Genomic DNA, 27535 nt, shown 5'->3' with positions numbered 1-27535 from the left:
GGAGATCTTGTGCTGGAACACTCAGAATTTTCGTGGAGCGCTCGCTTCACTCAGGTAAGTATCTCACAAAAAAAAAACATGTTTATTCTTGTTTTCACCTTTTCTCTGATTTATTTTCACACCAGGGATGTTGTGAAGTAAGTCTAGGGGAGGGTTTTCGTCGTTTACTAACTCGTTTCTTTCTTTTGTTTTTCTTTTGAGTCAGTTTTTAAGATCGAGTCAGTCAAAACTTTGTGGGAATTAGGACCTTATTCCGTGTTGATCACTAACCACCTCATGCTTTAGTTATCTTATTCAGTGACCTTAGCAGTGGCGAAAGACACACATGTGGACGTGGATCACCCTGACATATCTCACTTGATTCTCCAGAAGTTCTCAGACGATCAGGTTACACTGGGTAGACTTAACTCCACCTAACTTGAGCTTAATCTTGACTGAAATTCTTCTTGTTATGGGCATTAGATCAGGGAAACGATAACACACTCAGGACTTCTTATCCTTTTTATCCATCTTGCTGATCCTGAGTGGCTAGCTCATCTTTAGCTAGTTCTCACCCTGCACCTTAGCCTTTATTCCACCTTCATGCATTTTTTTCCAGTGTCATATGTGCAGATATGTGCAAAAAGGTCGGAGAGGAAATGATCAACACAGCCTCTTACTCGTTACTGCTGCAGAAATTCATTCAGAAAGAAGAACAAGCAGATTTAGGGAGCAACCGCTCCAAAACCAATGAACTTCGCAAGAGCAGGGGTGGAGAACCAGAATGGTTGCGAAATCAGAACCACTAGTGGCACTCAGAACCATCATGTATTACCTCCTTCTCCGTCACATCACCAAAAAAAAAACGAAAATAAGGTGATGGAGAAGGGGAAGAAATCAAAGAAACATGAGCCACTGGGAAGGTCGAGCAAGAAGTTGGTACCAAGTATTGAAGAGTATGTAGAGGAAAGTAGAAAGCAGAACAATCAGTCGCCTATTCCGTCATCAGAACAGTCTCACCAGATAGAGCAAAAACGAGTAGAGGCTGTGGACATCAAATGGATATATCCTCTCTTGCCATTTTGTGTGATATCATGCATCCTCTACAATGAAATGGTAGCCCCTAAACACTTTTAACTCCACCATTAAATAGCATGTTTAACACCTAGTCCGTCTACCCTGAATAGTCCCTGTGATGAGAAGCTCACGCTACTTTTAAATGAATGTAGGGAGTTCTGTCTCGATAGTGTTGCTTTTTCAGGTTTGAGATGTAGAGTATGGAGCCGATTTTTGAACAGAAGTCAGTGGGGTTCCGGTAAGGGTGTGTTGTCCTAGTTTTACTGCTTATATGGTTCAGAGATTCGTGGTTAAAGTATGGTTGCTGAGAATAGGAGAGTTCCCACACTTTCAAATATTTCTCCCTGTTCTTGATACTTGACATTGTTTGAGGACAAACAAGGATCTAAGTCTGGGGGAATTGATATATGGTGTTTTTGGCATCTTTTATATATGTTTTCTAATTGGTTTTCAAGTCTTTATCGAGTCTTCCTAGTCCTTTTTGAGTCATTACAGGTCTGGAGTTGCATTGGACTGGAGATAGACCAGCTGGAACAAAAAGGACAGAACAGAATGCAATCTGGAGATTTTCACGCAGAACAGTCTGAGTGACTGTTCCCGATAGCAGAGCAACCCGAGCGACTGTTCCTGATCGAGCGGAGCACCCGAGTGCCTGTTCCTGCGGCAGAGATTTTTAAGGAAACTACAAATCAATACGGGATTTGCCCTAATTATCCCATCTTTTTCTCCCAGCCGCCTGTGGCTTTGATATATCATATTTTTCTCTTTCTTTTTACATTCTACGCTACTTTTTACACAAGGAACCAGACTTAAGCTTTTAGGGATTTGTGATTTGATACTTTTTAAAGGGAGAAGGCTCCATCTCTCTCACCATAAAGAAGAACCCCCTGAACCCTTATTCTATTCTATCTACACATGTTTTATTCAGTCTCTGTCTTTGTGTTTTCTCTGTTCATGGCTGAGTAGTCAACTTGCTTAGTCTAGGGTGTTTGGGTGTTAGATCCGTGAGTTAAACATAGATAAGTGAAACCATTGATTGTCTTCATTCATAATTGTTCTTAATGCTTGCATTAAACTGGCCGCTTAATGTTAGATCCTAGGTTTAACATGTTCATTAACCGTGTAATAGGTTGCTAGATCTGTTATGATTGAGCATTGCATCCCTAACCAGCGAAAGTAGATGTTAGGGTGTTTTGTGAATATATCGGACTTGATCTCTATTGCTTGCTGTCGCGTCTTGATCCAAACGAGAGTTTAGGTATCAAGATCGATCAGCATAGGGAGCAGGACCACGACAGTGGCTTGTTCTATTTGAGTGATCCGAGTTCTAGACTTGCTCTTAATTGAACTTGAATAATTGTTTGGCTCACACTTGCTTAACACCCGATCAAACCACCCTAGGCTAGCATTTTAATTATCTGAATACTTTAATTAATCTTGTTACTTGTTTCTCACGAAACCCTCAAATCTTAAAACCCCCATATTGTTTTAGCTAAGTATTGATCCCATAAAGATAAAGTGTAATCATTGGCCTCTGTGGATTCGATCCTAAAGTGCTACATCGACATACCATTCGATTGTGGTAGTGTGCACATTAGGTTAATTGGTGTGCGTATACACGTAATATCACCAATCTGGGAGAATACGATCAAAATTGAAATCACCAACTGAGGCCTCATTGATCTTGAAAAGGAAGAACTTGCTCTTCGATTCATCTCCTCCTGAGAATCTATAAAATGTGGTATTCTGAGCGAGGGTCAAAGAAGAAAGAACCCTCTGATCTGATAATCTTCTTCACAGCAAAGACGACAAGTAGTTTTCGAAGAACAAAAGTCATAGAAGAAAGAACCCTCTGATCCAGGTGAGGATGTGATTCGTGGCGAATTGTTACCATAGTTTTTAGCAAATTTGATCCAGACATCCTAGGTTATGTGAATGAGTATAGAGTTCTATGTTTTCTTAGAATATGACATGTTAGATTGGGTGCAGTGATGGTTGGATTAGATTGACATGTTTATGTGAAAACTTAGGAGTTGATCTAAAGTGAACTGGAATGTTAATCGGAAGATTTTAAAATCACATATTAAGTGAACGAACTTAAATAAGGAAAGTATGTTTTGGCTTTGGGCCATAAAAATATATTATGATCTTGTTTGGTTTTGCGCCATATGTTGGCTACGGCCGTGAGGGACCTTCAGGGTCGTGATGGACTTTCGGGGTCATGAGGACCTTCAGAGTTGTGAGGGACCTTTGAGGTCATGAGTGACCTTCAGATTTGAGATGAACCGACTTGTCGTGATGGACCTTTATGGTTGTGGTTGACCTTTGGGGTCGTGATGGACCTTCGGGGGTTGTGATAGACCTTTGGGTTCGTGATGGACATGTGGGGTCTAATATTAGAAAGTGACTAATTAGTAAGAAATTCCTAAGTAGTAAGAATTGGTTAAGTAGGAAATGATATGAAACATAAAGATAAGTTGCAAGAATGAAATTCATTTTTATGGTAAATATGTTTGAATTGCATGTGAGAGGTTTTGAAAATCATCACTGAGTATTTTTGTATGCTCACGCCTCCTTTTTTGATGCATGACAGAAAATAGATATGCAAACAGAAAATAGAAAAGAAACAGAATTAAAGCTTATGGATCTCACAAACCAGATCTGCAAAGAGCAGGGTGGGCGCTACAACCCAAAACCCCGAGATGAGAGATATAAGAAAATGAACAAGAAATAGATGAGTAAAAACTATAATTATGGTTCCTTATCCTCACCGGTGAATATCTAAAGAAAGACAAGACTAGATATAGATAAGGAGACATATCAGCTTGTTGCGCATCTCCAACGGTCTGGCTTTGTCTTCAATAGCGTAAAAAGACTTTGAGGCGATGGAATTATCGCTGATGGTTTCTTTGAGGGTGGCCCATGCAGAAAAGAGGAAAAGAAGAGAATAAGAACAAGATCTGAAAAGAAGAGAGGCAGATAGGTCACCAAAGTGGTAGAGTTTCGTTGTGTCTTCTCTTTATGGGAAAATTTAAGGACGCTGCCTTCTTTTTATAGGAAAAAGGTGAAAACCATACGGTGTATGCGGGCCAAAACAAGAGCGAATATGAGCTTTGGTCCAAACTAATAAAAAAAAGAAGACCAAATACCGGTGTGGGACGGCATGTGACAAATCTCGCCCACTTAATGGGGAATTCACCTCATATTCCAAGCAGATACCAAATATAACTCAACCATTAAGAAAAAGAAACTTGTTATCGTCTATTGCTTTGAATCGATACTGACCCTCTAGGTTAGGAATAGAGAGTCTTTCTATGGCTATGATACCACTTGTGATATTCCGATCCAGCATTGCTTTGACTGGGTATTGAACCCCTAGGTTAAGAATATAGAGTCTTTCCAGGGCTATGATACCAATGGGACATCCCGATCCAGCATAAATGAAATGGTCGGTGATATCAAAATACTTGTCTCTAGTTGTATGAGCTAAAGCAACATGCCGTTCAACTATGTAGGATCCTAGGAAGCGTATGACAATATACACCAACTTGAACCAAATCTACATGGGAAAATGGGGGAAGGAGGAAGGGAGCGTTTTAAAAAAAAAATAGTGAGGGAAGCTCTAGGAACCCAAAATCATCCACCAAAAATCACCATACAACTTAACAAATGCTCTACCTAAAATATCCAATAAAGCAAGAGCAAACAACAACTAACGAGGATAAACTCCGACATTGCCAACATGAGACCACCCCATCTAATTTGTTCCCGAGCTCCTCATGTTATCCCGTGAGAGTTCACCAACAAAAACCCCCATCAAAGGCCCAATTGAGATTTACCAAATTGACAATATTTACATGGCCCGTTGGCAAAGCCCAACTATTACGATTAAAAGGGTTACCTCGTAACTTAAGATAGCGAGATCCATGTCAAGCGTATAACGATTAAACTCACTCACTTTGCGCCTCACGGTCAAAAAGTTACAAACATGCCGAGATTCTCTGAGCAAGAAATGGCGTGTTCGTCCAAGATACTTGGAATAGTTGGACAAGCTGAAGAGAAAGTTGAGGAACATAAAATAGACGGGTTTTTACTTTGTTTTTTTGCACTTGAGATTGAGAATAATTTTTTCTACTGGTATTATCTTAGACTTTGTTTTTTGTATTCATCACTTCCATTATAATAATAAGATTTTAGTTCATGTAATCTATCTTAAAGATATACTCAAATGGATCATTTTCCATGTTTCCATAAATCTTACTCTTATCTCATTAAATTCTGATTGTGGGTTTTAGCTCCTACACTCTATATATGTTTTAATTCCTATCAATGGAAATAAATATACAATTTAAGAATTTATATCCAATTTTATACCCAGCTTGAGAACAGTTATCAAAGGCACTCATGGTCATAACCAGTTCATCAATACTATTATAACTGAATGACCTTTTTTGAGGTCCCCTTGGAGTTTTGAAGTATTTACAGATCTCTGCCACTGTTTTATTAAAAAACTAAGTTTTTTTTGTTTTAGATATATTCAGAAAATGATTTATTGTTTAATTTCCTTTCCTTCTTAGCGTAATTAACTCAAATAATGCAACAAACTATTAATTTTAATTTCCTTACCTTTTAACTTCTGCTCCAACTTATGTTCAAGTTTATGATTGATTGACACGAAGGTGAGTATCCAGATCTATGGTTTCTATGCTGGGTGTGAGGCGAATCAATCAAGGTCTGTGTATTCTTTCAGTGATTTCTGGTATTGACGATGATACCTTCGATGGAGATCTAAGACCACCCCAAAGGGAGGTTTTAAAAAGGAGTTCTTAGAAAAAAACAAAAAAATAAATGAAAAAAGAGATAATGGCATAGAACCGCTGCCTAAAACAAAGCTTTTGGAATCGCTAAAAACCCCATACGTGCCTCTTTATTGTTGGCTAATTCTTTTTCTGCTTCTCTCTCTTCCTCTTTGTCGTTGTTCTTCTTTTTTTGTCTGAGAAATCTGTCTGAGAAATCGATGTTGGTAAATTAAGCTGTGGGAGTATCCAAATAGTTCTGTTTGAAAAAAAAAAGTATGACGATTGAATTTTACCCTTTGAATTTTACCCTCTGTATTTGTCTTTCTGGGTTTCAATTGATGTTTTTGATCTGGGTTTCTTTGTTTCTAGAATTGTTTGTGTCGGTGCGAAAGATTTCACCGCATTTACTTGAAGGAGTCCCGGATGTGCTTGCAAAGGAACTGTTTTTGGCATCTGGTGAAGGTCCTGGCCTCGCTAATGTCAACCCATTGGTAACTGTTATATGTTTCCAAGTAGCTTTTTGTTCTTCTTTTGTCACCCTGACACAGATCTCACACCAAAGCAAAACACAGAGCTGATGTCAATTGTTACTTATAGTAGTTGATAGGCAACTAGGATTTGTATCAAATACTTTTAATTGGTTTCTGTCGTTGTTTCAAGTGTCTTTTTGATTGGAATATCCTTTTCATTATGTACTTATAGCTTATGCAAGGAATTAGTTAGTTAATTGAACATGCATGTTTAGTGATAAACTTTATTTCGTTAGGAATCAATCTGTGGAATCTATCAATCAATCAATGTGAATACTAGAATTAATCTCAGAAAACTTCCACAGATTAAGTTGATTTAAGTAGTGAATCTAATCTTGTTTCTGTTAAGAGATCTAATCTGTGCTTAATCAGTGGCGGATGTAGGAAGCTAATTAGTTGGGGGCACAGTGATTTTTTCCATTATGATTAATTTTAGAGTGGAAACATTTGATAAACTTTATAGTATTTATGGAAGAAATTTTTTTTAAACAGTTGGGGGCACGTGCCCCCGTAGCCGTTGTCTTGCGTCCGCCACTGTGCTTACTTAGTAAGATTGTCACTGATCTGATGATTTTAAGTGGATGTAATTGTTGCAGATAAGATCAGTGCAAGAGCTGAGAGGTACAGACATGCGAAATCTGCAGAGACGAGGTCGAATTGACCGTTAATGGAGAACCATTCTGTGACACCCCGATTTACATAATAAAATGTTACGATAAGTAAATAGCTCTGATACCAAATTGTGACACCCCGAAAATGTTACGATAAGTAAATAGCTCTGATACCAAAATGTGACACCCGCCACTTTCAAAATAAAATAAATTGATAAAAGCGAAAATAAAATAATAATACAACTCAAATAATAATAATCTTCATATAATATAATAGTCGATACGGTAACAAAAGGCCTAAAAGCCCAACATCGATAACATCCGAAATATAAAATACGATATAAACCAAAAGTCTGAAATAGGAATAACGTAGGCGATAAAAGTCCAAAGGCCTGGAGGCCCGATAACGATAAAAGCGATAAAACGATAGAAGCCCAAAAGCCCAATAGCACCAGTCCGATAATCACTCCTGCTCGTCGGTCTCACCTGAAAGGGGGAAATAAGGAGGGGTGAGCGACAGGGGAATCGCCCAGTGAGGTATGGGATGCTAAACCGCAAACCACTGACTCAGTTCATAGCACTACAACTATGTAGGCATAGCTCTAGCATGAGACAATCACGGTGCCTATTACACCACACAGAACAATCACATATGTCTAGTGGACTAGACATGATACAACCAATGCGATAATAGCATATCACATTTCCTCATAAGGATATATATACTTTACAGGCGTCGCTAGCACAGTAGTCCACACTGCACCCCGCAAATCTCTAAGGCGTCGTAAGTACAAACGTCTCTGTACCCCCGCAAATCTCCACAAACATGGCAGCCAGTGCAAACGTCTCTGCACCCCGCAAAACTCCTCAAACATAGGCAGCCAGTGCAAACGTCTCTGCACCCCGCAAATCTCCAAAACATGGACTCGTATATATATACATATATATAACAATTCTTAACATCAATCATTTCAATCAACCGTTGAATCCTCTATTATCCTATTTCCGGTTTAACAATCAATAATAATAATAAACAAGCAAGACTCTCAAACAGACTCGATTCACAGAGACGGATCATGTTTCGAAACTAAACTTTCCATAACGGTAGTACTAAACTAGCTCGGGATTTAACGGAGTAGCCCTCACCTTAGCAATGAAGAGAAGTGGTATATATGAACTCCAGCTGCTCAAATGGACTCCAAATCTGAAATCAGATCGAAATTTCGAGTCAGAACGCCTTTCGAACGGTTTAAAACGGGTATTTACGGAAAAGTCAACCCGCTGGTCAAAGATCAATTATTTAATTAATTAATTAATTGATTAATTAATTAATTAATCCGGTTTTCCCTAACCGATTACCAATTGATTTTAACCGACCGGTTTAACCTAACCGAATCGAAATCGATTTAAACCGGTCAAACCACCGGTTAACCGAGTCAACCGAGTTGACTCACCGGGTCGACTCGGCCGAGTTGGCGAGTCGCCGGCGAGTCACCGGTGTCGGTCATCGGCGGCGACGGCGGAGCTACGGCGGCAGCTTACCGGTAAGTTGGCCGGCGGCGACGGCGGAGCTGCGGCGGAGAACGGTGGTCCGGCGGCGGCGCTGCGGCGGAGGACGGTGGTCCGGCGGCGGCGCGTGGAACTTACGCGCGCGGAGGTGAAACTTCCGGAGGCGCGTACGGCTTCGTCCGGGCTCCGATCGTGACGCGGTTGGTGTCTACGGCTTCGTCTTGACGAGAGGAACACGATGATGGCCTTGGATGCACGAGATTCACTACGGTTAGAAAGTTATGACCGATTTACTAAAACGACCGAAACATAACTCAAAACATGGCGGTTTCCGGTTACCTCGAGCTGCGGTTGATGGTGATGACGAGCTTGACGACGTCCTGGCGTGCGGTGGCTCCGGCGAGGACTCCTGGTGAGCTCTCTCTCTCTCTCTCTCTCTCTCTCTCTCTCTCTCTCTTTTTAAAGAAACCAAATGTGGCCTTTGGGGATAGTTTGGGGTTGGGGTCATTACAATTCTCCCCCACTTACAAGGAATTCGTCTCCGAATTCAATTTATAAGCTGACATGCCCAATGTCCCGGAAAAGCTCCGGATAATCAATCCTCATCTGGGGCTCGGACTCCCAAGTCTCCTCCTGAATACCATCTCTCTCCCAACGAACTTTGACCAACATAGTCATCATACCATCATCTGCTCTCACTTGGCGATCCAATAGCTCTACTGGCTGACACGGCGCACGCAAATTCCTACCAAGGTCACTGGGCGGCTGCTGCAAAATGAGCTCTGGTTCTCTCACGACTTTCCTCAAAACTGAAACATGAAACACGTCATGGAAATCTGATAACTCTTCGGATAAATCCAATCGGTAAGCAACTGCTCCAATTCGCTCCAAAATGGGATATGGTCCCATATATCTCGGTTTAAGCTTCTTCAGCTTCCGAGTCTTAGATCCTCCCTGAAATGTCCTCATTTTCAGGTATACCAGGTCGCCAACCTGGAACTCCAAATCTTTACGCCGCTTATCTGCATAACTCTTCTGACGGTCATGGGCTTCCCTAAGCCGTATCTTAAGCATCTCAACCTGCTCAACTGTCTCTTGAACCATTGCAGGTTCTATCTCACGTCGCTCCCCCACTTCGGTCCAACAAAGCGGTGTGCGACAAGGCCTACCATAAAGGGCCTCATATGGCGCCATCTTAATGCTCGAGTGATAACTATTATTGTAGGCAAACTCCGCTAGGGGTAGGTACTTTGCCCAACTCCCTTCCCAATCCAAAACACAAGCTCTAAGCATATCCTCCAAAGTCTGAATCGTCCTCTCTGACTGACCGTCTGTCTGCGGGTGATACGCCGTACTCATATGCACTTTCGTCCCAAGCGCCTTCTGGAAGGCTCTCCAAAAGTCAGACGTAAACTTTGTATCTCGATCTGATACAATGCTGACAGGAACTCCATGCAATCTCACAATCTCGTTGATGTAACTCTGTGCTAACTGATCAGCTCTGTCCGTCTTCTTAATAGCTAGAAAATGGGCTGACTTGGTAAGTCTATCCACGATTACCCAGATGGCATTCTTTCCTCCTAAGGTGGTTGGCAACCCCGTCACAAAATCCATAGTTACCATGTCCCATTTCCACTCTGGCAATGGCAGGTTCTGCAATAACCCGCTAGGCACCTGATGCTCGGCCTTGACCATCTGACACGTCTGACACTGCGATATAAATGAAGCAACATCCCTCTTTATGCCAGGCCAATGATAATAACGCTTGAGATCCTTGTACATCTTGGTGTTTCCTGGATGAATAGAGAAACGCGAGTGGTGTGCCTGCTGCAAGATTTCCTTTTTTAACAACTCATCATTAGGCACACAAACCCGGTTCCGATACATGAACATCCCACTCGAAGCTGTATGATATCCAATACTCTCAATCTCGATCTGCTTACACAAAGCCTTATCTGCATCCTGAGCCTTACGCACTTTCCATAACAAATCTGCTTGCTCCACAGCCTCGAGGCCAACTGCCTCTCCCTCTACAGTAACTGCACATAATCTTAGACTAGCAAGTGTCCCAGTAAGCTCCTGGACCTCTTTGGTTCCCGATATATCGCTTCTGCGCCTACTCAAGGCATCCGCCACATGATTGGCTTTTCCCGGGTGATATGTGATCTCCAAATTGTAGTCTGCTAACAACTCCATCCATCTACGCTGCCTCAAATTCAAGTCCGTTTGCGTAAATATGTACTTCAGACTCTGGTGGTCCGTGAAAATCTTCACCTTCTCTCCATACAAGTATGACCTCCAGATTTTTAATGCAAATACAACTGCTGCCAACTCCAAATCATGAGTAGGATAATTGGCCTCGTGAGGCCTCAACTGTCGTGATGCATAGGCAATGACCTGACCTTCCTGCATCAGTACACATCCCAATCCGGTGCCTGACGCATCTGTGTAAACATCATATGGTATCCCTGGCCTCGGGAGTACCAAAACTGGCGCATGGGTCAGTTGTCGCTTCAACTCAGTGAAACTCCCCGAACATTCCTCTGTCCAATCAAACTCGGTGTCTTTTCCTGTTAGTCGTGTCATTGGCTTTGCAATGCTAGCAAAATTGTTGACATACTTTCTGTAGTATCCTGCCAAACCGAGAAAACTGCGGATCTCCGTCGCATTCTTAGGTGTCGGCCACTCTGAAATGGCGCTAATCTTCTCCTGATCTACGGCAACTCCCGCTTCTGAAACCACGTGACCCAAAAATCCAATCTTCTTCTGCCAAAAGCTACACTTGCTCAGCTTGGCAAATAACTGATGTTCCCGAAGCTTACCCAACACAATCCGCAAATGTTCAGCATGCTCTCCTCTACTCCGAGAGTAAACCAAGATGTCATCTATGAAAACGATCACACACTTATCCAAGTGCTCACGAAATACATCATTCATAAGCTTCATGAACGCGGCTGGTGCGTTCGTCAACCCAAATGGCATCACCACAAACTCGTAATGTCCATAACGGGTACGGAATGCCGTCTTCCGCACATCTCCCTCAGCTATTGCAATCTGGTGGTATCCCGATGCCAAGTCAATCTTAGAGAACCATGAAGCTCCCTGCAACTGGTCCAACAACTCGTCGATACGCGGGAGCGGGTACTTATTCTTGATGGTCACTTTGTTCAAACCTCTGTAATCTATACAAAGTCTGAAACTCCCATCTTTCTTCTTCACAAACAACACTGGTGCTCCCCACGGTGACGTGCTTGGCCTGATAAACCCCTTATCAGATAGCTCCTCCAATTGTTTCTTTAACTCTGCCATCTCAGTTGGTGCGAGACGGTATGGAGCTCGTGAAATTGGTGCTGCTCCTGGCTCTACTTCTATTGTAAGAACGTCCGCTCTAGCTGGTGGTGGCCCTTTTAAAGGCTCAAAAACATCCTCGTACTCGGCGACCACTGATATATCATGCAGCTTCTGCTGACCGTCCCCTTAGCCATCGAAATTGTTGCCAAAAATCCCTCTGCTCCACTTTCCAATAATTCTTCTGCACGCAACATGGATACGATAGGAATTTCCCGGTGTGTCTGAATTTCCTCGCAAATGATCTTTCCTTCTTCTCTAGGGATATTAACTCTTGCCTTCGGACAATCCAAGATTACTCGATGTCGCGACAGCCAATCCATCCCAAGTATAACATCGTAGGAGCTCATCTCTATCTCCGTCAAATCTCCGAGCAACTCGACTCCTCCAAGTAGAACTGGTACATCGTGATAAATGCCAACTGCACCCAACTTCTCCGTGCCGACAGTCTGGATCTGCTTAGCCTTCGGTTCAAAGACTCCCCGAAAAGACCAAGACTGGACTAAGCGCGGACTCACAAAACTATGAGAGGCTCCCGTGTCGAATAAGGTGTGAGCTGACTTTCCTCCAACCGAAACCGATCCTACACAAGATTTTGCTAACTACACATGGCATCCACAAACCAAATTACTCAAACACAACAATTATGAAAAAGTCACATACCCGCTATCGGCTCAGCTCCCTGGGGATCTCCAATTGCAAAGACCCGTGGAGCGATGGCTGGACGCTTCGGTGGTGGTGGAAGCGCTGCATTGCCTCTCCTCGGACAATCTCTGTAGATGTGACCCGGCTGGTTGCAGCCGTAACAGCTCCTCGCTGCCACTGCTGGTGCTACTGCTGCTGCTGGTGTTGCAACCTGAGTTCGTGGTGGCTTCCTACAGTTCTTCGCAAGATGCCCAAACTGATCGCAATTATAGCACTGGAAACATTCCCCAAAATGGTGGCGACGACAACGCCCACAACGGGGTGCTCCAGTCTGCTCCCAAGGCCTCTTCTGCGACCCCGAAGCCCCTCCTGCCTTAGGCTGAACTGCTTTGGAGAACTTCTGCTCCTCACCCATACATTTCTCCTGCACAGCCGCCTTCTCTACCAGATCCTCCAAACTGGTGTAGGTAACCACACTGCACCTACCACGAAGCTCTACTCGCATCCCATCTAAGAACCTCCTGATCAGATCCTCCTCATCTATGTTGTTACCCACAAATCTGCGGAGTTGGTTAAACTCCCGCTCATACTCCCTGACAGACTTTGCACCCTGCCTCAAATGCTCGAAATCATTCTTCTTCTCATGCAAAGCTTCCCTCGGAAAATACTTCTTGTTGAACGCATAAAGAAAATCATCATATGTCAGCTCACCACGGTGCATCAATCTCACTCCATCCCACCAGATTGATGCATCTCCGCGCAAATACAACTCAGCGATGTTTAGCTTGAGCCTTGGTGGGCACGAGATGGTCTTCAAACACTTATCCAAACTGTGCTTCCAATCGTGAGCAACTGTAGGTTCCGTCGTTCCAGTGAAATGCTCCAAACTCACATACTTCATCTGTCCCAACACCCTGATAAATGTCTCATCAACCTCGGGCACCTGAACTGGGAAAGCAGGTGGCGGCGGTGGAACCTGAAAAACTCCTGGAACCGGCTGAACAGGAACCTGAGGGTACTGTTGGACTGGAGCCGGCTGATGTGGAACCTGATGATAATGCTGAACCTGAACTGGTGGAGCCTGCTGCATGCGAATCTGCGGACCCTGCTGCACTGCAGCCATCTGTCTGGCAATCTCCTGAGCAGCTACTCGGGCAGCCTCCTGGGCAGCTTGCTGGACTGCCTCCTGTGCAGCCTGCCTAGCGGCATCCTGAACCATCTGTCTCAAAGCATCCTGATCAATAGGCGGAGCCGCCTGCTGCTGAACTGCGGGCTGGACATGCTCATCTTCAACCTCTCTAGCAACTCTGGGAGTCTGAGTACGAACAACTCTCTTCCTGGGCGCCATCTGAAGGAAAAGCGAAAAAGTTAACTTATGCCGATCTCTGGATACCAACATTTAAGAAGTAGTGATACCGAACGGAAAGGTGCGATTTATTTTCATTTTCAAAACTCCCAAATCCCCAAAATATTTTGAAATCGTCTAAAACCGTTTAAACCGAATAAAACCGAGTCTCCAAAATCGCCATCCCGGGTCGGAGCCGGGACGGAACCCGCTCTGATACCAAAATGTGACACCCCGATTTACATAATAAAATGTTACGATAAGTAAATAGCTCTGATACCAAATTGTGACACCCCGATTTACATAATAAAATGTTACGATAAGTAAATAGCTCTGATACCAAAATGTGACACCCGCCACTAGCCTACCCGCCACTTTCAAAATAAAATAAATTGATAAAAGCGAAAATAAAATAATAATACAACTCAAATAATAATAATCTTCATATAATATAATAGTCGATACGGTAACAAAAGGCCTAAAAGCCCAACATCGATAACATCCGAAATATAAAATACGATATAAACCAAAAGTCTGAAATAGGAATAACGTAGGCGATAAAAGTCCAAAGGCCTGGAGGCCCGATAACGATAAAAGCGATAAAACGATAGAAGCCCAAAAGCCCAATAGCACCAGTCCGATAATCACTCCTGCTCGTCGGTCTCACCTGAAAGGGGGAAATAAGGAGGGGTGAGCGACAGGGGAATCGCCCAGTGAGGTATGGGATGCTAAACCGCAAACCACTGACTCAGTTCATAGCACTACAACTATGTAGGCATAGCTCTAGCATGAGACAATCACGGTGCCTATTACACCACACAGAACAATCACATATGTCTAGTGGACTAGACATGATACAACCAATGCGATAATAGCATATCACATTTCCTCATAAGGATATATATACTTTACAGGCGTCGCTAGCACAGTAGTCCACACTGCACCCCGCAAATCTCTAAGGCGTCGTAAGTACAAACGTCTCTGTACCCCCGCAAATCTCCACAAACATGGCAGCCAGTGCAAACGTCTCTGCACCCCGCAAAACTCCTCAAACATAGGCAGCCAGTGCAAACGTCTCTGCACCCCGCAAATCTCCAAAACATGGACTCGTATATATATACATATATATAACAATTCTTAACATCAATCATTTCAATCAACCGTTGAATCCTCTATTATCCTATTTCCGGTTTAACAATCAATAATAATAATAAACAAGCAAGACTCTCAAACAGACTCGATTCACAGAGACGGATCATGTTTCGAAACTAAACTTTCCATAACGGTAGTACTAAACTAGCTCGGGATTTAACGGAGTAGCCCTCACCTTAGCAATGAAGAGAAGTGGTATATATGAACTCCAGCTGCTCAAATGGACTCCAAATCTGAAATCAGATCGAAATTTCGAGTCAGAACGCCTTTCGAACGGTTTAAAACGGGTATTTACGGAAAAGTCAACCCGCTGGTCAAAGATCAATTATTTAATTAATTAATTAATTGATTAATTAATTAATTAATCCGGTTTTCCCTAACCGATTACCAATTGATTTTAACCGACCGGTTTAACCTAACCGAATCGAAATCGATTTAAACCGGTCAAACCACCGGTTAACCGAGTCAACCGAGTTGACTCACCGGGTCGACTCGGCCGAGTTGGCGAGTCGCCGGCGAGTCACCGGTGTCGGTCATCGGCGGCGACGGCGGAGCTACGGCGGCAGCTTACCGGTAAGTTGGCCGGCGGCGACGACGGAGCTGCGGCGGAGAACGGTGGTCCGGCGGCGGCGATGCGGCGGAGGACGGTGGTCCGGCGGCGGCGCGTGGAACTCACGCGCGCGCGGAGGTGAAACTTCCGGAGGCGCGTACGGCTTCGTCCGGGCTCCGATCGTGACGCGGTTGGTGTCTACGGCTTCGTCTTGACGAGAGGAACACGATGATGGCCTTGGATGCACGAGATTCACTACGGTTAGAAAGTTATGACCGATTTACTAAAACGACCGAAACATAACTCAAAACATGGCGGTTTCCGGTTACCTCGAGCTGCGGTTGATGGTGATGACGAGCTTGACGACGTCCTGGCGTGCGGTGGCTCCGGCGAGGACTCCTGGTGAGCTCTCTCTCTCTTTCTCTCTCTCTCTCTTTTTAAAGAAACCAAATGTGGCCTTTGGGGATAGTTTGGGGTTGGGGTCATTACACATTCATGGTGTGTAACGAATGTGCTTTCCCTGTTTGTAGACCTTGCTATGAGTACGAAAGAAGAGAAGGCAATCAAGCTTGTCCTTAGTGCAAGGGTTGAGAATGATGAAGAGGAAGATGACATTGATGATATAGACAATGAGTTTGATTACATGAACAATGGTGGGAACATGAACAATGGTGTGATTGGATTTGATCAGGAATGTTTTTGAATTCTAAAGTACTTAATTGTATATATGGTATACTGAGTTTGTGTAATTGTATATATGGTATATTGAGTTATGTATATATGGTATACTGAGTTTTTTTAATATGTTTCTATGTCATATTTGTCTAAATTTTATGAAATCCAATAATTTATAAGTTTTGTAAAGTTTAAATTTAATAATTCAATTATAAAAATAAAAAATTAAGAACCTTAAAGAGGTTATCCCATTGGACCATGAGAAATTTAATTACACTAACAAAGGTTATAAACTTCTCAAATCACAAAATTAACTATTAAATTATTCATTAGAATCCATAATGGGCTCTAACCATTGGAGTTGCTCTAAGGTTTTGCAACGGAGAATCTGCACAGATCTGCAAATCGGTGGTTTTGAGAATGTATTCAGTCATTTCTTAGGGGCGACAACTAAGGTACTGATGTTGTTCTATTGAGAGTACTGAGATTAATAGATCTCAATACCACACCATAGTGTTTCAAAAAGGGAATATATATCATGGCGATGTCTCCAGGTTTTTGATGAAATCTATGATTAAGATCTTTGCGATTAATAGAGGATTATCGAAATCCACAAACTCTATAATTGGCTTAAAGTGATTCGACAAAAGTTAAGGAACCTGTGTTAGAATTTTTGGTATCTTTATATATGGTGTAGATTTTTAGATTTTGAGAATAGGAACTAATATGGTTATGCAACTCGGGAGTCTTAAGGGTAGATGCAATTATAATCTGAAGACAGCAATGAGTGGTTGAACTAAAGATTATGTGGGTGTTAATTTTGGGTTTCAGGATTCTCAAGATCGTATTAGGAGTTTTTGGACAAGGAAAAAAGATCTCCAAGACGAAGTTGTGAAGAATAATCTATGGAGTTGAGGTTTCTAATGGTGGGATAAGAAAAGATTGGAAATTTAATATAGGATCTTTGTCATGCCTTTATTATCCTTAAAGGTTTGAGGTCGGAGTCAATAGCGTATAGGGAGTCTGAATGTGGTTGGAAGACTAGGAGGTTGGTTTTTTTGTATAAGTTTTGATCTTCTTATACCATAGTATTACCTCTCCGAAGTTATTTCGTTTCCTTTGGTGTCTCTGGTGAAATCTCTTCTTTAAATAATTATATCAGGATTCAAAGCAGTAGATTGGAGAAGGATTAATGGTTTCTGAGTATACAGTTTAGTTGCTCAATGATGGTGATGGGTATAATAAAAGAGTGGAGTGTACTACGGTTGACCTTGGTAGCCTCACAATGTACGACTGTTTTCATACAACTGATACTGCTGTATCCAAGTAATAAACAAGGTGCTCTATAGTTATATGAAAGAGTGTAGTAACAGATGTCTTAGTTGGATGAAATCACGTGATTGGTTTGAACTGTCATGGCTGTGGTTTTTACAAGAAGTTGCTGTTAAAACTTTTAAAGCTTTGTGTAATAATGAAAAGGGTTTTAAGAAAAAACTAACGTAACAAATGAAAATAACAAAAAGTGGGATGTGAGAAATTTTAGGAGAACTTTGAGGATTTTTAAACTTTAAAAATCTGATTGAAAAAATAAATTTTGGAGATTTTAGAAAAAGGTAAAAGGCTCTGAAGTCTAACCCAATCATATTCATTGTTTTGAGGATATCACTTGGTTTCTCTAATCTTATCGGTAGAGACGATGTGTTAATAGCTATTTGAAATGTTTTGGTGGTACATATATTACTAGGTAGTAATATCAGTTGATTTATTTGGATTTCAGATTTTTAGAGTTAGAAATTTAAATCTTATTCGAATATTGACAAATTTTGGTTTGTATGTGGTTTGAATCATTGTGGATTCGGTTCGGATTCGAGTTTGGATACACATTTTAATTACGCATTTTTTAACAAAAATTCAAATATACTTATGGCTTCAAAATCCGAAAATAAAATAGGGATGACTTAAAGTGGGATCACTTCATTTGTAAATCAAATTAATTTCATGGTACCATAAACAAGTTTAAACAGGGATAACTTAAAGTGATGCCATTGTATATAAATCCAAGCGTGCAGAAACTTTATTATAATATAAGATTTGCGTCATTAGTTATAATAAAATAATTTATCTATATTATTAAAATATAAGCATTATTCAATATATCAATGATATTAGATGTTATTTCACAAAAAATGCTATTAAATTTAGTTTTAAATTATCATATGTAATTAAGAATAATTCTGTCATATTAAGATATAGTAGAAAAATCTTAAGATGAAACATTAAAAAATAAATAAATAAGTAATTGTCAATATATTAAATCTTAAATAGTCTAAAATTGAACAAGAGTTTGAATATTGTATGCTCTACAAATTTAGCTATATGAGCATGTGGTTCCATTTCCACACGTCGACCAAAATGCAGTAGTAACAATCATTCTATTGTTACTTTTGAAAATATTATATATATCATATTGATTTTATACTATTTTATAATGTATTTTGTATAACGGGTCAGGAAATTTTATATAATTAATTCCATGTAGTGTTAATCTAATTCATAGTTATTACATATACGTATTCATTTGAATTATGTTTATTTTGTATAATTGATGAAATAAAAAATATTTATCAACTTATCAAAAACTTAAATCTTACCTAAATAGGATAAATTTCATTTCATTAAATTCACACAACTTAATAAATCAATAACAACATTTTGAAATATGTTCAATAAAAATATTCTGATATTTTATTTTGGTACGGGTTAAAATGACATTTTTAAAATATTATGATCTTGCATTTAAAATTTTATCTGATAAAATAATCTATTAAATATATAAACTCAGGTGTAATTTATCCTTTTCAATAATGAATTTTCATGAATAAAAGTTCATATTCTAGGAAAAAATTTAGTTTGAAATTACGATTCCGTGTTTTGGCACGAGTTAGACCTAAGAAAACAATAAATAAAATATTTTACAGTTTCTGTTGAAATTTTAGGTTTTACAAACCCAAAAACTAAATATCTATCATCGTTAAACAGGGTTTCGGTTTTTACTCACAAATTTAATTATTATTTGGAGATTTAAACTTTTACGGTTATAATAGATTTAGGATATAACATTTATAAGAACTTATTTTGCTTCTAAGATTTTAATATTTAATGTATGGTGCCGAAAAAAATTCACTACTAAAATTTTAATACACTTCTAAATAAATAAAAAATCAATAAAAGAAATCCCGTGCTTTAAATGCGCGGGTCAAAATCTAGTTGTCTATTACAATATATGTACTCATTGACAATTCCGAATTATATCAGTGTTGCTATCAGTAGTGTTCTTTGTTCTATTAGTAGAAGCACATATAAAACTTTTGCTGTTTGACCTACAGAAGTTGGCATTGCAAAAGCTGCCGAAAGCATAACCCAAAGCCTTCGGTGGACAGGGCACAGTAACTGATGATGCTCTAGAAAAAAGATACACAAAACAAAAAGAGTAACATTTTTTTATCGGATATCTTTTAAAATGTGCATGAAATGACTTTCCGTTTGTCATTTTGCATGGCCAATATTTTCTGAGTTGGAGTGTTTAGCGTATGTTAGTATGAGTCTGCAGTCCGCACTAATATGTAGCCTTACCCTGTTGTTTAATGCCAGAGTCATGACATGACACTCTAGTTTCTTACATCCGTTTATTCAGATTGGTGTCAACTGATTATGTGTTCCATATTTACAGATTTTACCCCCATTTTGTGGTCGGAGGAGGGAAAACAACATTTAAAAACAACACTTCATTGCCAGAATTTGAAGATCATGAAAGAAACAAGTGCAGATGACTGGTAAACTTCATATTTTTTTGTTCGTCTTTTTAGCTAGGTGTAAGTATGATAAAACTGACTAGGATCATGCCAAGAGCCAAAAATTCTTGTGGGTCTTGGTGTTCAGAACATAGCCTCCGTTTTGACCACCTTTCTTTTGTACGCCAACACAGGTGCATTTGCTGTTCTCGATTAAATATTCTGATGTGTCTACTCCTTTTGGTCCTCTTAGAGACCCTCCAGGCCTCCTAGATCTGTCAGTACACAATCCTCATATCATTATATGTTTAAAAAAAACCTTGACTTCAAAAGGTTTTCTTTCCAATTTTCTACAACAAAATATGTGTAAAGCGGGACATTTCCACTCTAGCTTGCGGGCCAGTTCATGGTTATTCTCAAATATGTCACAGTTCATGGTTATTCTCAAATATGTCACAATTCATGATTTTTCTAAAATGGATCTCTAGAGAGAGAGAGAGAGCATGCCCTAGAAGGGAGGCTGAGATTGTCATGCGTTGGCCAATGATGATAACATCCACCCCAAGTTTGTCTTCATTGTTGGGAATGTACTAAAATCATTTGTACTTACTCTTGTTAAAGTCGTAGTGTCGAGATTGACAATCGTATAATAGTAGGTGGTTATAATGTTTTGCTAGAAACCGCTTATAATTTATGAATTGAGAATTCATTACTAATATTATATGATCCTACAGGGTCACACACCTAAACAAACTGGATCGTAACTATAAATATATTTGGGTTTTATATGTTATATTATATAATCTAACACTACTAAAAGCCGAATAAGGAGTGCATGGAGCGTGCCACGTCAGCGTTTATATTCGAACCAATCAAAGACAAGCTTTTTTACACGTCAGACGCTCGCGGTGTTGTTTTGTTCGATCGTGGTGGGCTTCATCCGTTGAGGTTATTGGGCTTTATTAGAGTTTTGTGTCGAACCATGAACACAAAAGAAACCTCGGAGTCTTCGTCGACGCTTATCGTCTCTGCCTCTTCGTCTTTTCATCGGCTCTATGTTTACGTTTTCGTTTTCTCCGATCGCAGAGCCGAGAAGCCGAGATTTAATCGAGCAAAACCAACACAATGAATACCTCTTTTATGATTTCGTTTCACCTCCCCTTCTTCATCCTTCTTTATATATTGATCTTTTTATATTCACACCAAAACCCTAGAACCACCCGAAACTCGATCCATGGCGATGAAGCGAAATGGGAAGTCGCATGTCTCCTCCGACTCTGATGAACAATTCATGTCCTTCAAGGATGTCTCTCTAGGTCCCCATGAAGCTCAACTACGCTTCCGACTCATCCATTTCTGGGAGGCTCGGAACCCGGTGAAGAAGACACTGATTGGCCTCGAAATGCTCCTCATCGACGAACAGGTTAGCCGATTCTTCAATGATAGTTTCCAGATCGTGAGATCTATCTTCCCGAGAGTTTTTGATAGGCTAGGGTTTCGATTGTTATTTTAGACGTCTGTCGATTGTTATTTTAAACGTCTGTTATACGCTTGATTCATTAGTTTCATTAGTTAGTGTTTTGTTTCGTATCTATCGATGATTATTTTAGACGTCTCTCATACGCTTGATTAATTAGTTAAAGTAGTGTTTTGTTTTGTGTCTGTTTTAATTCTGAAGTTGGTTCGTTTATATGTGTTTGTTTCGTATCTTTTTAGTTCTGAGGTTTCATTCTCCTTTCGTGATCTGTTATTTCAGGGAACTGTTATTCAAGGATTCATCCCACCGGGGCGAATTAAGAAGTACTTGCTAGATATGAAACGCGGATCAGTTTACAAGCTCATCAATTTCTACGGATCGAAAAACAAACCGGTGTATCGGGTTGCTGATCATGTCGCAACCGTGTCTTTCGCATGGAACTCTGAAATGTCGGTTCTTCACGAGATTCCCATCTCTTTTGATGAAGACCGTTTCAGGTTTCATTCACACGAAGATTTTGAAGCCAACTGTGATCTCAAAGGTGACCTCTACGGTAAGCATATTAGTTTTAGAAATCATCTCTCAGTTACATTACTTTGTCTGTAGTTTTTAGTCTAGCCTCTTGCTTAGGTAAAGAAATCTATATTTTAAGGGTTAAATAAGTAGTTCAAATATTTGGTTTCTAAAGTTTTATTAGCCATATAACTAACTCTTCGTGTAAATGTTATAGATGTTATTGGCCACATGAAGCTGGTCGATGGACAGACTCTTATTGAGCGTCCCAGCCTTGACGATGTTAAGATTGCTACCACTCGGCATATTGTGATTCATGTGCAGTCGCATGAGTAAGTGTGTTCTTTTATTTCAAGTAATCATCTCCCGGTAGTTCTTAAATACCTATGAGTTTATTTTTGCAGTGGACCTGTGCTGAAGCTCTACCTTTGGGACCAGGCTGCAACAGACTTTTGCAGGAAATTCAACTCCTGTGAAAACATTCCGACAGTGCTTTTGGTCACAACTGTTAACACTAAACGTCTCGGAGGTAATTATTTACTATCCTTAAAACGTTTGCTTCTTTATCAATGGTTGCTAATTTCCACTCAATCCTTTTTAATGATTCTTACATTATTGAACAGGAACCCTTGCCCTATCCTCTATGTCCCCCACACGGGTCTTCATGGACTATGATGTCCAACCAACCAGGGATTATTTCACCTGGTATGTATATTCGTCTTAAGCATCTCTTCTATACAGATTCATCTGATGTGTAGACTTACACTTATAGCAGTGATTGACTGACGCACTACTTTTTATTTTGTTTCAGGCTGGGCTCTAACCCAGAGATTGCTAACCAAGTTTGCGCAGACGTCATCACGAAGCGTGAGACACTGTCTATAGCAGAAATATTCTCCTATATGACTCAGGAATCTGCAAAGGTAAAAGTAAAGCTGTATTACTTACTCTTTTTAAACACTGATATATTTTAATCTCATGCTTATGAACTTTCGCAGGGTGCCTTTTTTGAGTGCACGGCTACTATTGATGATGTTGTTCATGGCTCTCCTTGGTACTACATTGCATGCAGTGGGTGCCATTCTAAGGCTACCAACGGCCCAAGTTCGTTGATTCGTACAAACACAAAATGTCAGAAGGTTAACACAACTGGCGTTCCAGAGTATGTTACCTCGCCTTAATATGCAGTTATGGTTTCAATAGTATTAATTTTCAATTTTTGAATTTTTGACGTTAGTTTCTTATTCTTTCACAACAGGTATCGGGCTAAGATTTCTGTTTATGACAACAGTGAACAAGCTTTCTTTGTCTTACTTGGAGATGCTGGTCGGGAGTTGACTGGGAGGCATGCATCCGAGCAGCTACTTTGAGGTAACTAGCACCAGTTTATAATCTCAAATGATTTTTTAAATTTTTCCGTTGCTTAACTCCCAAGTTATTTAAACTGACACTATTAAACTTGAATGTAAGGCTAATAAAAGCGAAGGAGCTGATCATGAGGTGCCTGTCCCGGAAGCTCTAATCAGCACCATCGGACAGACACATAAGTTCTGTGTGAAAGTTACTGACCACAATTTCTCAGGCAATACTCGAGCGATAACTGTCACCAAGATCCTCTCTCTAGACACACCATCACCCACGGAAGTTTCAGTTGGAAATGACATTGCTGCAATGTCCGAGGGAGCAACGCAGTCTGGAGACGCCGTCTGTGAACCTCATAAAGGCGGTGGAGACACTGCAGATGAGGAGAGTAAGCGGGCGTGTAGCAGTGCTGATCCAGAGACAGCTAAACGCCCAAGATGTGAGAATTAGAGCCTCTGCTCACAGATGCAGTTTAAGTACTGAGTTGGTTTTTTAAAATTTTCTGCTGTTTAAGTACTTTTTTGGTTAAGTTAAAGACAATGCTCAGTTTTTCAACTTCAGACTTTGCATTTCAATAATTTGAACTATCTTTCTTATAATATCTATTGTTTCTTATAATCTTTGTTGACTTTTACATATATGAGCAAAATAACAAACAGATTGATTTTCTATATTTTTTAAAATCAATTATGCCGTGAATTCTTATCAGGATTCTATATTCCTGAAATCAATTGTACACATTTATGAAATTTTGGAAATGTGCCACATTCACGGTGATAAATAATAGAGATATAGGCGCTTGCGAAACTTAAGAAAATTAGCCACATTCACATTCACATTCACATGTATCATATATTCTTATGCTTAGAAATAAAAAACCCTTAACCTAACTACTCTTCAACGCCTCCCTCAGCCCAACGCTTCTCGAATTCACTTCTACTTCAAACAGGTATTGTCCAACTAATATTTGCCATTCTCATTTAATTTATTATTGTGTATATTGGTTTCAACTTAGCTGTTTTGATCTCTTTGCCGTACAAATCTCTCTTTAACTTTTTATGGCTTTTCCTTCTTGAACAAGAAAGTGAAAGACATATATCTCATTGATAATAGGTGGTTGAAAGATCATTGTTTCAACGAAATGAATAATCCACCCAAAGATCAACCCATAGAAACTGCAGGTAACTATATAATCTCCAGACTCTTTCTCTCAGAATTTTTATCTTTTGTCAAGGATCCAGCATTTTTTTTTTGGTTTTTAAAGGTGTTTAATCTTCTTTTTGATCAAGCAATTGGAATATCCAATCCAATTAAACCATATTTTTTATTGTAAATATTTCAGACACTATTAAACATAAAAAAATTAACAGAATATATTATTTTAGAATATACATACAGGAAATAGTAATACTCTTTCTAATCTATTTTAAATAATAACAAAATTTATTTGCCTGATATAACAATGCAAATTTTCGTATAAAAGTTTTTATATTTGAAATCAAATTTTATCATACACACTTAATATTTTTCTGAAACAAAAAAAACTCAATATACTAATTTAATTTTTTTATTAAAAAGAAGATTTAATTTCTTTCTTATCTCGAGATCATATCTGTACAATATTATTTCTATATTTTTCTGTAATTATAAAATATCATAGACAATTACATATTTATGGAAAAAAACATTTCAGTAATACAAATTATACGTTTGTTTTGATAGCATTAATTTGTGAGGGAAAACATATTTTAAATGTCCGGCTATTATGTATTCCGTATGACCCAAAATGTTGATTTTTAAAATACATCCCTGTGTGTAATAATTATTGTTGAAAATTTATGTATCTTATTACAATTTATAGTTTTGTTTGTAAAGTTCTAAATAACATTTTTAATTAAAATCGCATGTCTTATAGTGACATCTTCCATGCAACACATTCCTCAAAGAATCCACCAACTTCAGGAAGGGATTTCAGTGTGTCCTATCACAGTATGTATAAGAAATGTTTGGGACATCATAAACCACCAAACAGATAATACTCAAACTTCCATCGGCTTCCTGTGCTACGACCACCACGTAAGCCTTTTTAAACTAATATTTATATGTATTTTCCAATTCACCATATTTTATTTAAACTACTCACTTTTTACTTAATTGATTCGCCACAACAAAATTTGTTCACACTCAGGGACAACTATTAGAAGGTCGGCTCACCGGAAACATTCAGCCGAATGATCCAACAAACTTAGCTGAAGGAGATGTATACGAGTTTTCGGGATTTTCCGTCATAAATAATCCACGAAATCGGAAACTCACCCAACTGCCGTATTACATTCAGATCGACCAAAAGACAATAGTATTGAACGTTACACTCGACTGTCCGATATTTCCAGTTCACACTTTAGTTCCTCAGAATTGAAGAAATCTATTGCGGTTAGCCATTACACCCACATACTTACCAGATCAGTGAGTCATTCCATTATTAATTAAACAAACATGGATGTTTATTCTAAAATCAATGTGCAGATATCGTCGGGCAGATAGTCATAATACAAAAAATAAAACCGAACCACCCAGAACTCAATATTGATGCCACGATTGGTCTACGGATGAACATGTAAGTCTAACACAATAGTTAAAACGAAATAATAATTATCTTCATACATACATCTCTATCTCAGGTCGACAATTGTTAAACTCATACTGTGCGACAAGCAAGCAGCAGATTTTAGCTTCCTACAATGCAAGAAGGATAGGAAATTTAAAGTTGTAATCATCACAAGCATAATTCCTAAACTTTTCCAAGGTAAATAATTTTACTAAACACATCAAAAAATAATACAGATATAAATTTTTTTATCAACATAACAATAATATCCAATATTTTTCAGGCAAACTACTACTCCGTTCATCACCAGCGACAAATTTCTACTTCAACAAATCAATTGATCACATTAAGCATTTCAAAAGGAAAATAAGAGATCATGCAAAACCATGCAGCACATATTGATTCTAATTCATGCGTCATTCGAATTATTATTCTCTTTCTCAAAAGACTTAATACGCAGATTCATTTACATTTTAAACTATTTTATCATTGTTTTTTCTTTAGATTTCTACACCTATATTAAATCTAAATTCCAGTTTCACTTTTGTCTTCATATTAGTTCCATCGTCCCAGCCTAATGTTACTGATTACTTGGAGGCACATATCTATTAGAACTAAGATACCATTTTTAATAAAGCTAATGATTTACTATAATTCCAATAAAACACACAAAAAATTCTGATAGTTTTAAATATGCATATATTTTTATAATTATAGACCAGTTTTATAGAAGATACCATTTTTATATTTTCAATAAACCAATTCCAGTATATATTATATTTGTTCATTTTTAAAATAAAAACACACAAATTCAATTAATATTATAGGAAAGAATCCGGGAGTAGCCCGAAAAATCCTCTAGTGTATATAATATAAATATATGACATACGTAAACGTTAATGAACGTGTGTGCACTCCCCTTAATAATAAGGATATGGGCTTAGCCCACATTAACCTAATTATGTTTATAATGATGATTATAAAAAAAAGGAGGATGTGACTATTGTTGAGTGCAGCGATCTCACGTGAAACCCTAAAAACTAAGAGACAAAAGGTTTGTCTGAGATTTGATCTCGACGGCACTAGCATCCCGTTCTTATCCTGTTTGTGTGCGTGTGGATACCGGTAGAGGCACGACGTTTGGAGTGCTGGACATCTCGATTTGGTTTATTCATCTTTTCGCTGCGAATAACCAGGTATATTCGGAACCATAAGATCTAGATTTATTTTCAGTATTTGCATGAGATTCTAGGCATATGAATTTATTGGTTGATTTATAAATCGTTATAAACCGGTATGAATTCCAACAATGGTATCAGAGCCTACTTGTTTTATACTGAAACTGAATCTGAATAAGTGAGTATATGTTAAATATACGAAACTGCTGAACTTTATATGAATTATTCTTAATCGTAATTGGATTATGAGTTTAAGTTTAGTTTGGTTCATATATTTTAGTAGATGAATTCATGTAATCTGAATTATTGATTTGCGTATGAAGGAAAATTGAACTTTGGGAAAGTCAATATACGCATGTTCGAGATAATTATACTCTTCAGATTAT

At 39.2% G+C, this 27535-nt stretch overlaps 4 protein-coding genes and 1 long non-coding RNA gene across 9 annotated transcripts; 4 read left to right on the top strand and 1 right to left on the bottom strand.

The window, feature by feature from the left end:
- The first annotated feature begins 5627 nt into the window (after nucleotides 1-5627).
- On the top strand, nucleotides 5628-7937 carry LOC106362035 (protein ANTI-SILENCING 1-like). 3 transcript variants are annotated; one of them, XR_002660741.2, is made up of 3 exons: nucleotides 5628-5735; nucleotides 6225-6346; nucleotides 6982-7937. XR_002660741.2 is itself a non-coding variant. In XM_048766219.1 (3 exons), exons 1-3 carry the CDS (start codon nucleotides 5752-5754, stop codon nucleotides 7051-7053), a joined length of 231 nt encoding a protein of 76 aa, XP_048622176.1. In that variant the 5' UTR covers nucleotides 5668-5751; the 3' UTR covers nucleotides 7054-7937. The 3 variants fall into 3 exon arrangements, 1 of the variants encoding a protein (XP_048622176.1); XM_048766219.1 differs by having other exon boundaries at nucleotides 5668-5788; XR_001273010.3 differs by lacking the exon at nucleotides 5628-5735 and adding an exon at nucleotides 5927-6128.
- On the bottom strand, nucleotides 7244-16360 carry LOC106382933. 3 transcript variants are annotated; one of them, XM_048766218.1, is made up of 5 exons: nucleotides 15875-16360; nucleotides 15567-15800; nucleotides 15171-15228; nucleotides 12517-13846; nucleotides 7244-7482 (listed from the first exon to the last, which is right to left on the bottom strand). In XM_048766218.1, exons 4-5 carry the CDS (start codon nucleotides 13844-13846, stop codon nucleotides 7460-7462), a joined length of 1353 nt encoding a protein of 450 aa, XP_048622175.1. In that variant the 5' UTR covers nucleotides 15171-15228; nucleotides 15567-15800; nucleotides 15875-16360; the 3' UTR covers nucleotides 7244-7459. The 3 variants fall into 3 exon arrangements, with proteins under 3 accessions (XP_048622175.1, XP_048622174.1, XP_048622173.1); XM_048766217.1 differs by having other exon boundaries at nucleotides 15567-15781; XM_048766216.1 differs by lacking the exons at nucleotides 15171-15228; nucleotides 15567-15800; nucleotides 15875-16360 and having other exon boundaries at nucleotides 12517-13897.
- A 93-nt stretch (nucleotides 16361-16453) lies between these two features.
- LOC111208574 lies at nucleotides 16454-17347 on the top strand. The gene is made up of 2 exons (XR_002660469.2): nucleotides 16454-16675; nucleotides 17052-17347. It is a non-coding gene; the product is annotated as an uncharacterized LOC111208574 (long non-coding RNA).
- A 1618-nt stretch (nucleotides 17348-18965) lies between these two features.
- Nucleotides 18966-24365, top strand: LOC125591650. Its single transcript, XM_048766215.1, has 2 exons — nucleotides 18966-21434; nucleotides 21768-24365. The coding sequence occupies exons 1-2, from the start codon at nucleotides 21246-21248 to the stop codon at nucleotides 22092-22094; spliced, it is 516 nt and encodes a 171-aa protein (XP_048622172.1). The 5' UTR covers nucleotides 18966-21245; the 3' UTR covers nucleotides 22095-24365.
- LOC125591845 lies at nucleotides 22233-23813 on the top strand. Its single transcript, XM_048766714.1, has 7 exons — nucleotides 22233-22333; nucleotides 22406-22530; nucleotides 22625-22706; nucleotides 22813-22924; nucleotides 23000-23163; nucleotides 23260-23350; nucleotides 23472-23813. Exons 1-7 carry the CDS (start codon nucleotides 22233-22235, stop codon nucleotides 23811-23813), a joined length of 1017 nt encoding a protein of 338 aa, XP_048622671.1.
- Nucleotides 24366-27535: the final 3170 nt, after the last annotated feature.

This window comes from Brassica napus, chromosome C8 (assembly GCF_020379485.1).
Source record: "Brassica napus cultivar Da-Ae chromosome C8, Da-Ae, whole genome shotgun sequence".
NCBI classification, from domain to species: Eukaryota; Viridiplantae; Streptophyta; class Magnoliopsida; order Brassicales; family Brassicaceae; genus Brassica; species Brassica napus.
The sequence above is the reverse complement of the archived record's forward strand: the minus strand, read 5'-3'. Positions and strand labels throughout refer to the sequence as shown.

Bases quoted from the DNA above. Each gene is read 5' to 3' on its own strand.
- LOC125591650 (XM_048766215.1), top strand. From the start codon at position 21,246: ATGGCGATGAAGCGAAATGGGAAGTCGCATGTCTCCTCCGACTCTGAT. The intron at 21,435-21,767 runs GTTAGCCGATTC...CTGTTATTTCAG, and splicing joins TGCTCCTCATCGACGAACAG to GGAACTGTTATTCAAGGATT.
- LOC106382933 (XM_048766216.1), bottom strand. From the start codon at position 13,897: ATGTTGGTATCCAGAGATCGGCATAAGTTAACTTTTTCGCTTTTCCTT. The intron at 7,483-12,516 runs GTATGTGACTTT...TCCCCCTTTCAG, and splicing joins GGGAGCTGAGCCGATAGCGG to GTGAGACCGACGAGCAGGAG.
- LOC106362035 (XM_048766219.1), top strand. From the start codon at position 5,752: ATGGTTTCTATGCTGGGTGTGAGGCGAATCAATCAAG. The intron at 5,789-6,224 runs GTCTGTGTATTC...CTTTGTTTCTAG, and splicing joins TGTGAGGCGAATCAATCAAG to AATTGTTTGTGTCGGTGCGA. The intron at 6,347-6,981 runs GTAACTGTTATA...TAATTGTTGCAG, and splicing joins TCGCTAATGTCAACCCATTG to ATAAGATCAGTGCAAGAGCT.
- LOC125591845 (XM_048766714.1), top strand. From the start codon at position 22,233: ATGAAGCTGGTCGATGGACAGACTCTTATTGAGCGTCCCAGCCTTGAC. The intron at 22,531-22,624 runs GTAATTATTTAC...ATTATTGAACAG, and splicing joins TAACACTAAACGTCTCGGAG to GAACCCTTGCCCTATCCTCT. The intron at 22,707-22,812 runs GTATGTATATTC...ATTTTGTTTCAG, and splicing joins ACCAGGGATTATTTCACCTG to GCTGGGCTCTAACCCAGAGA.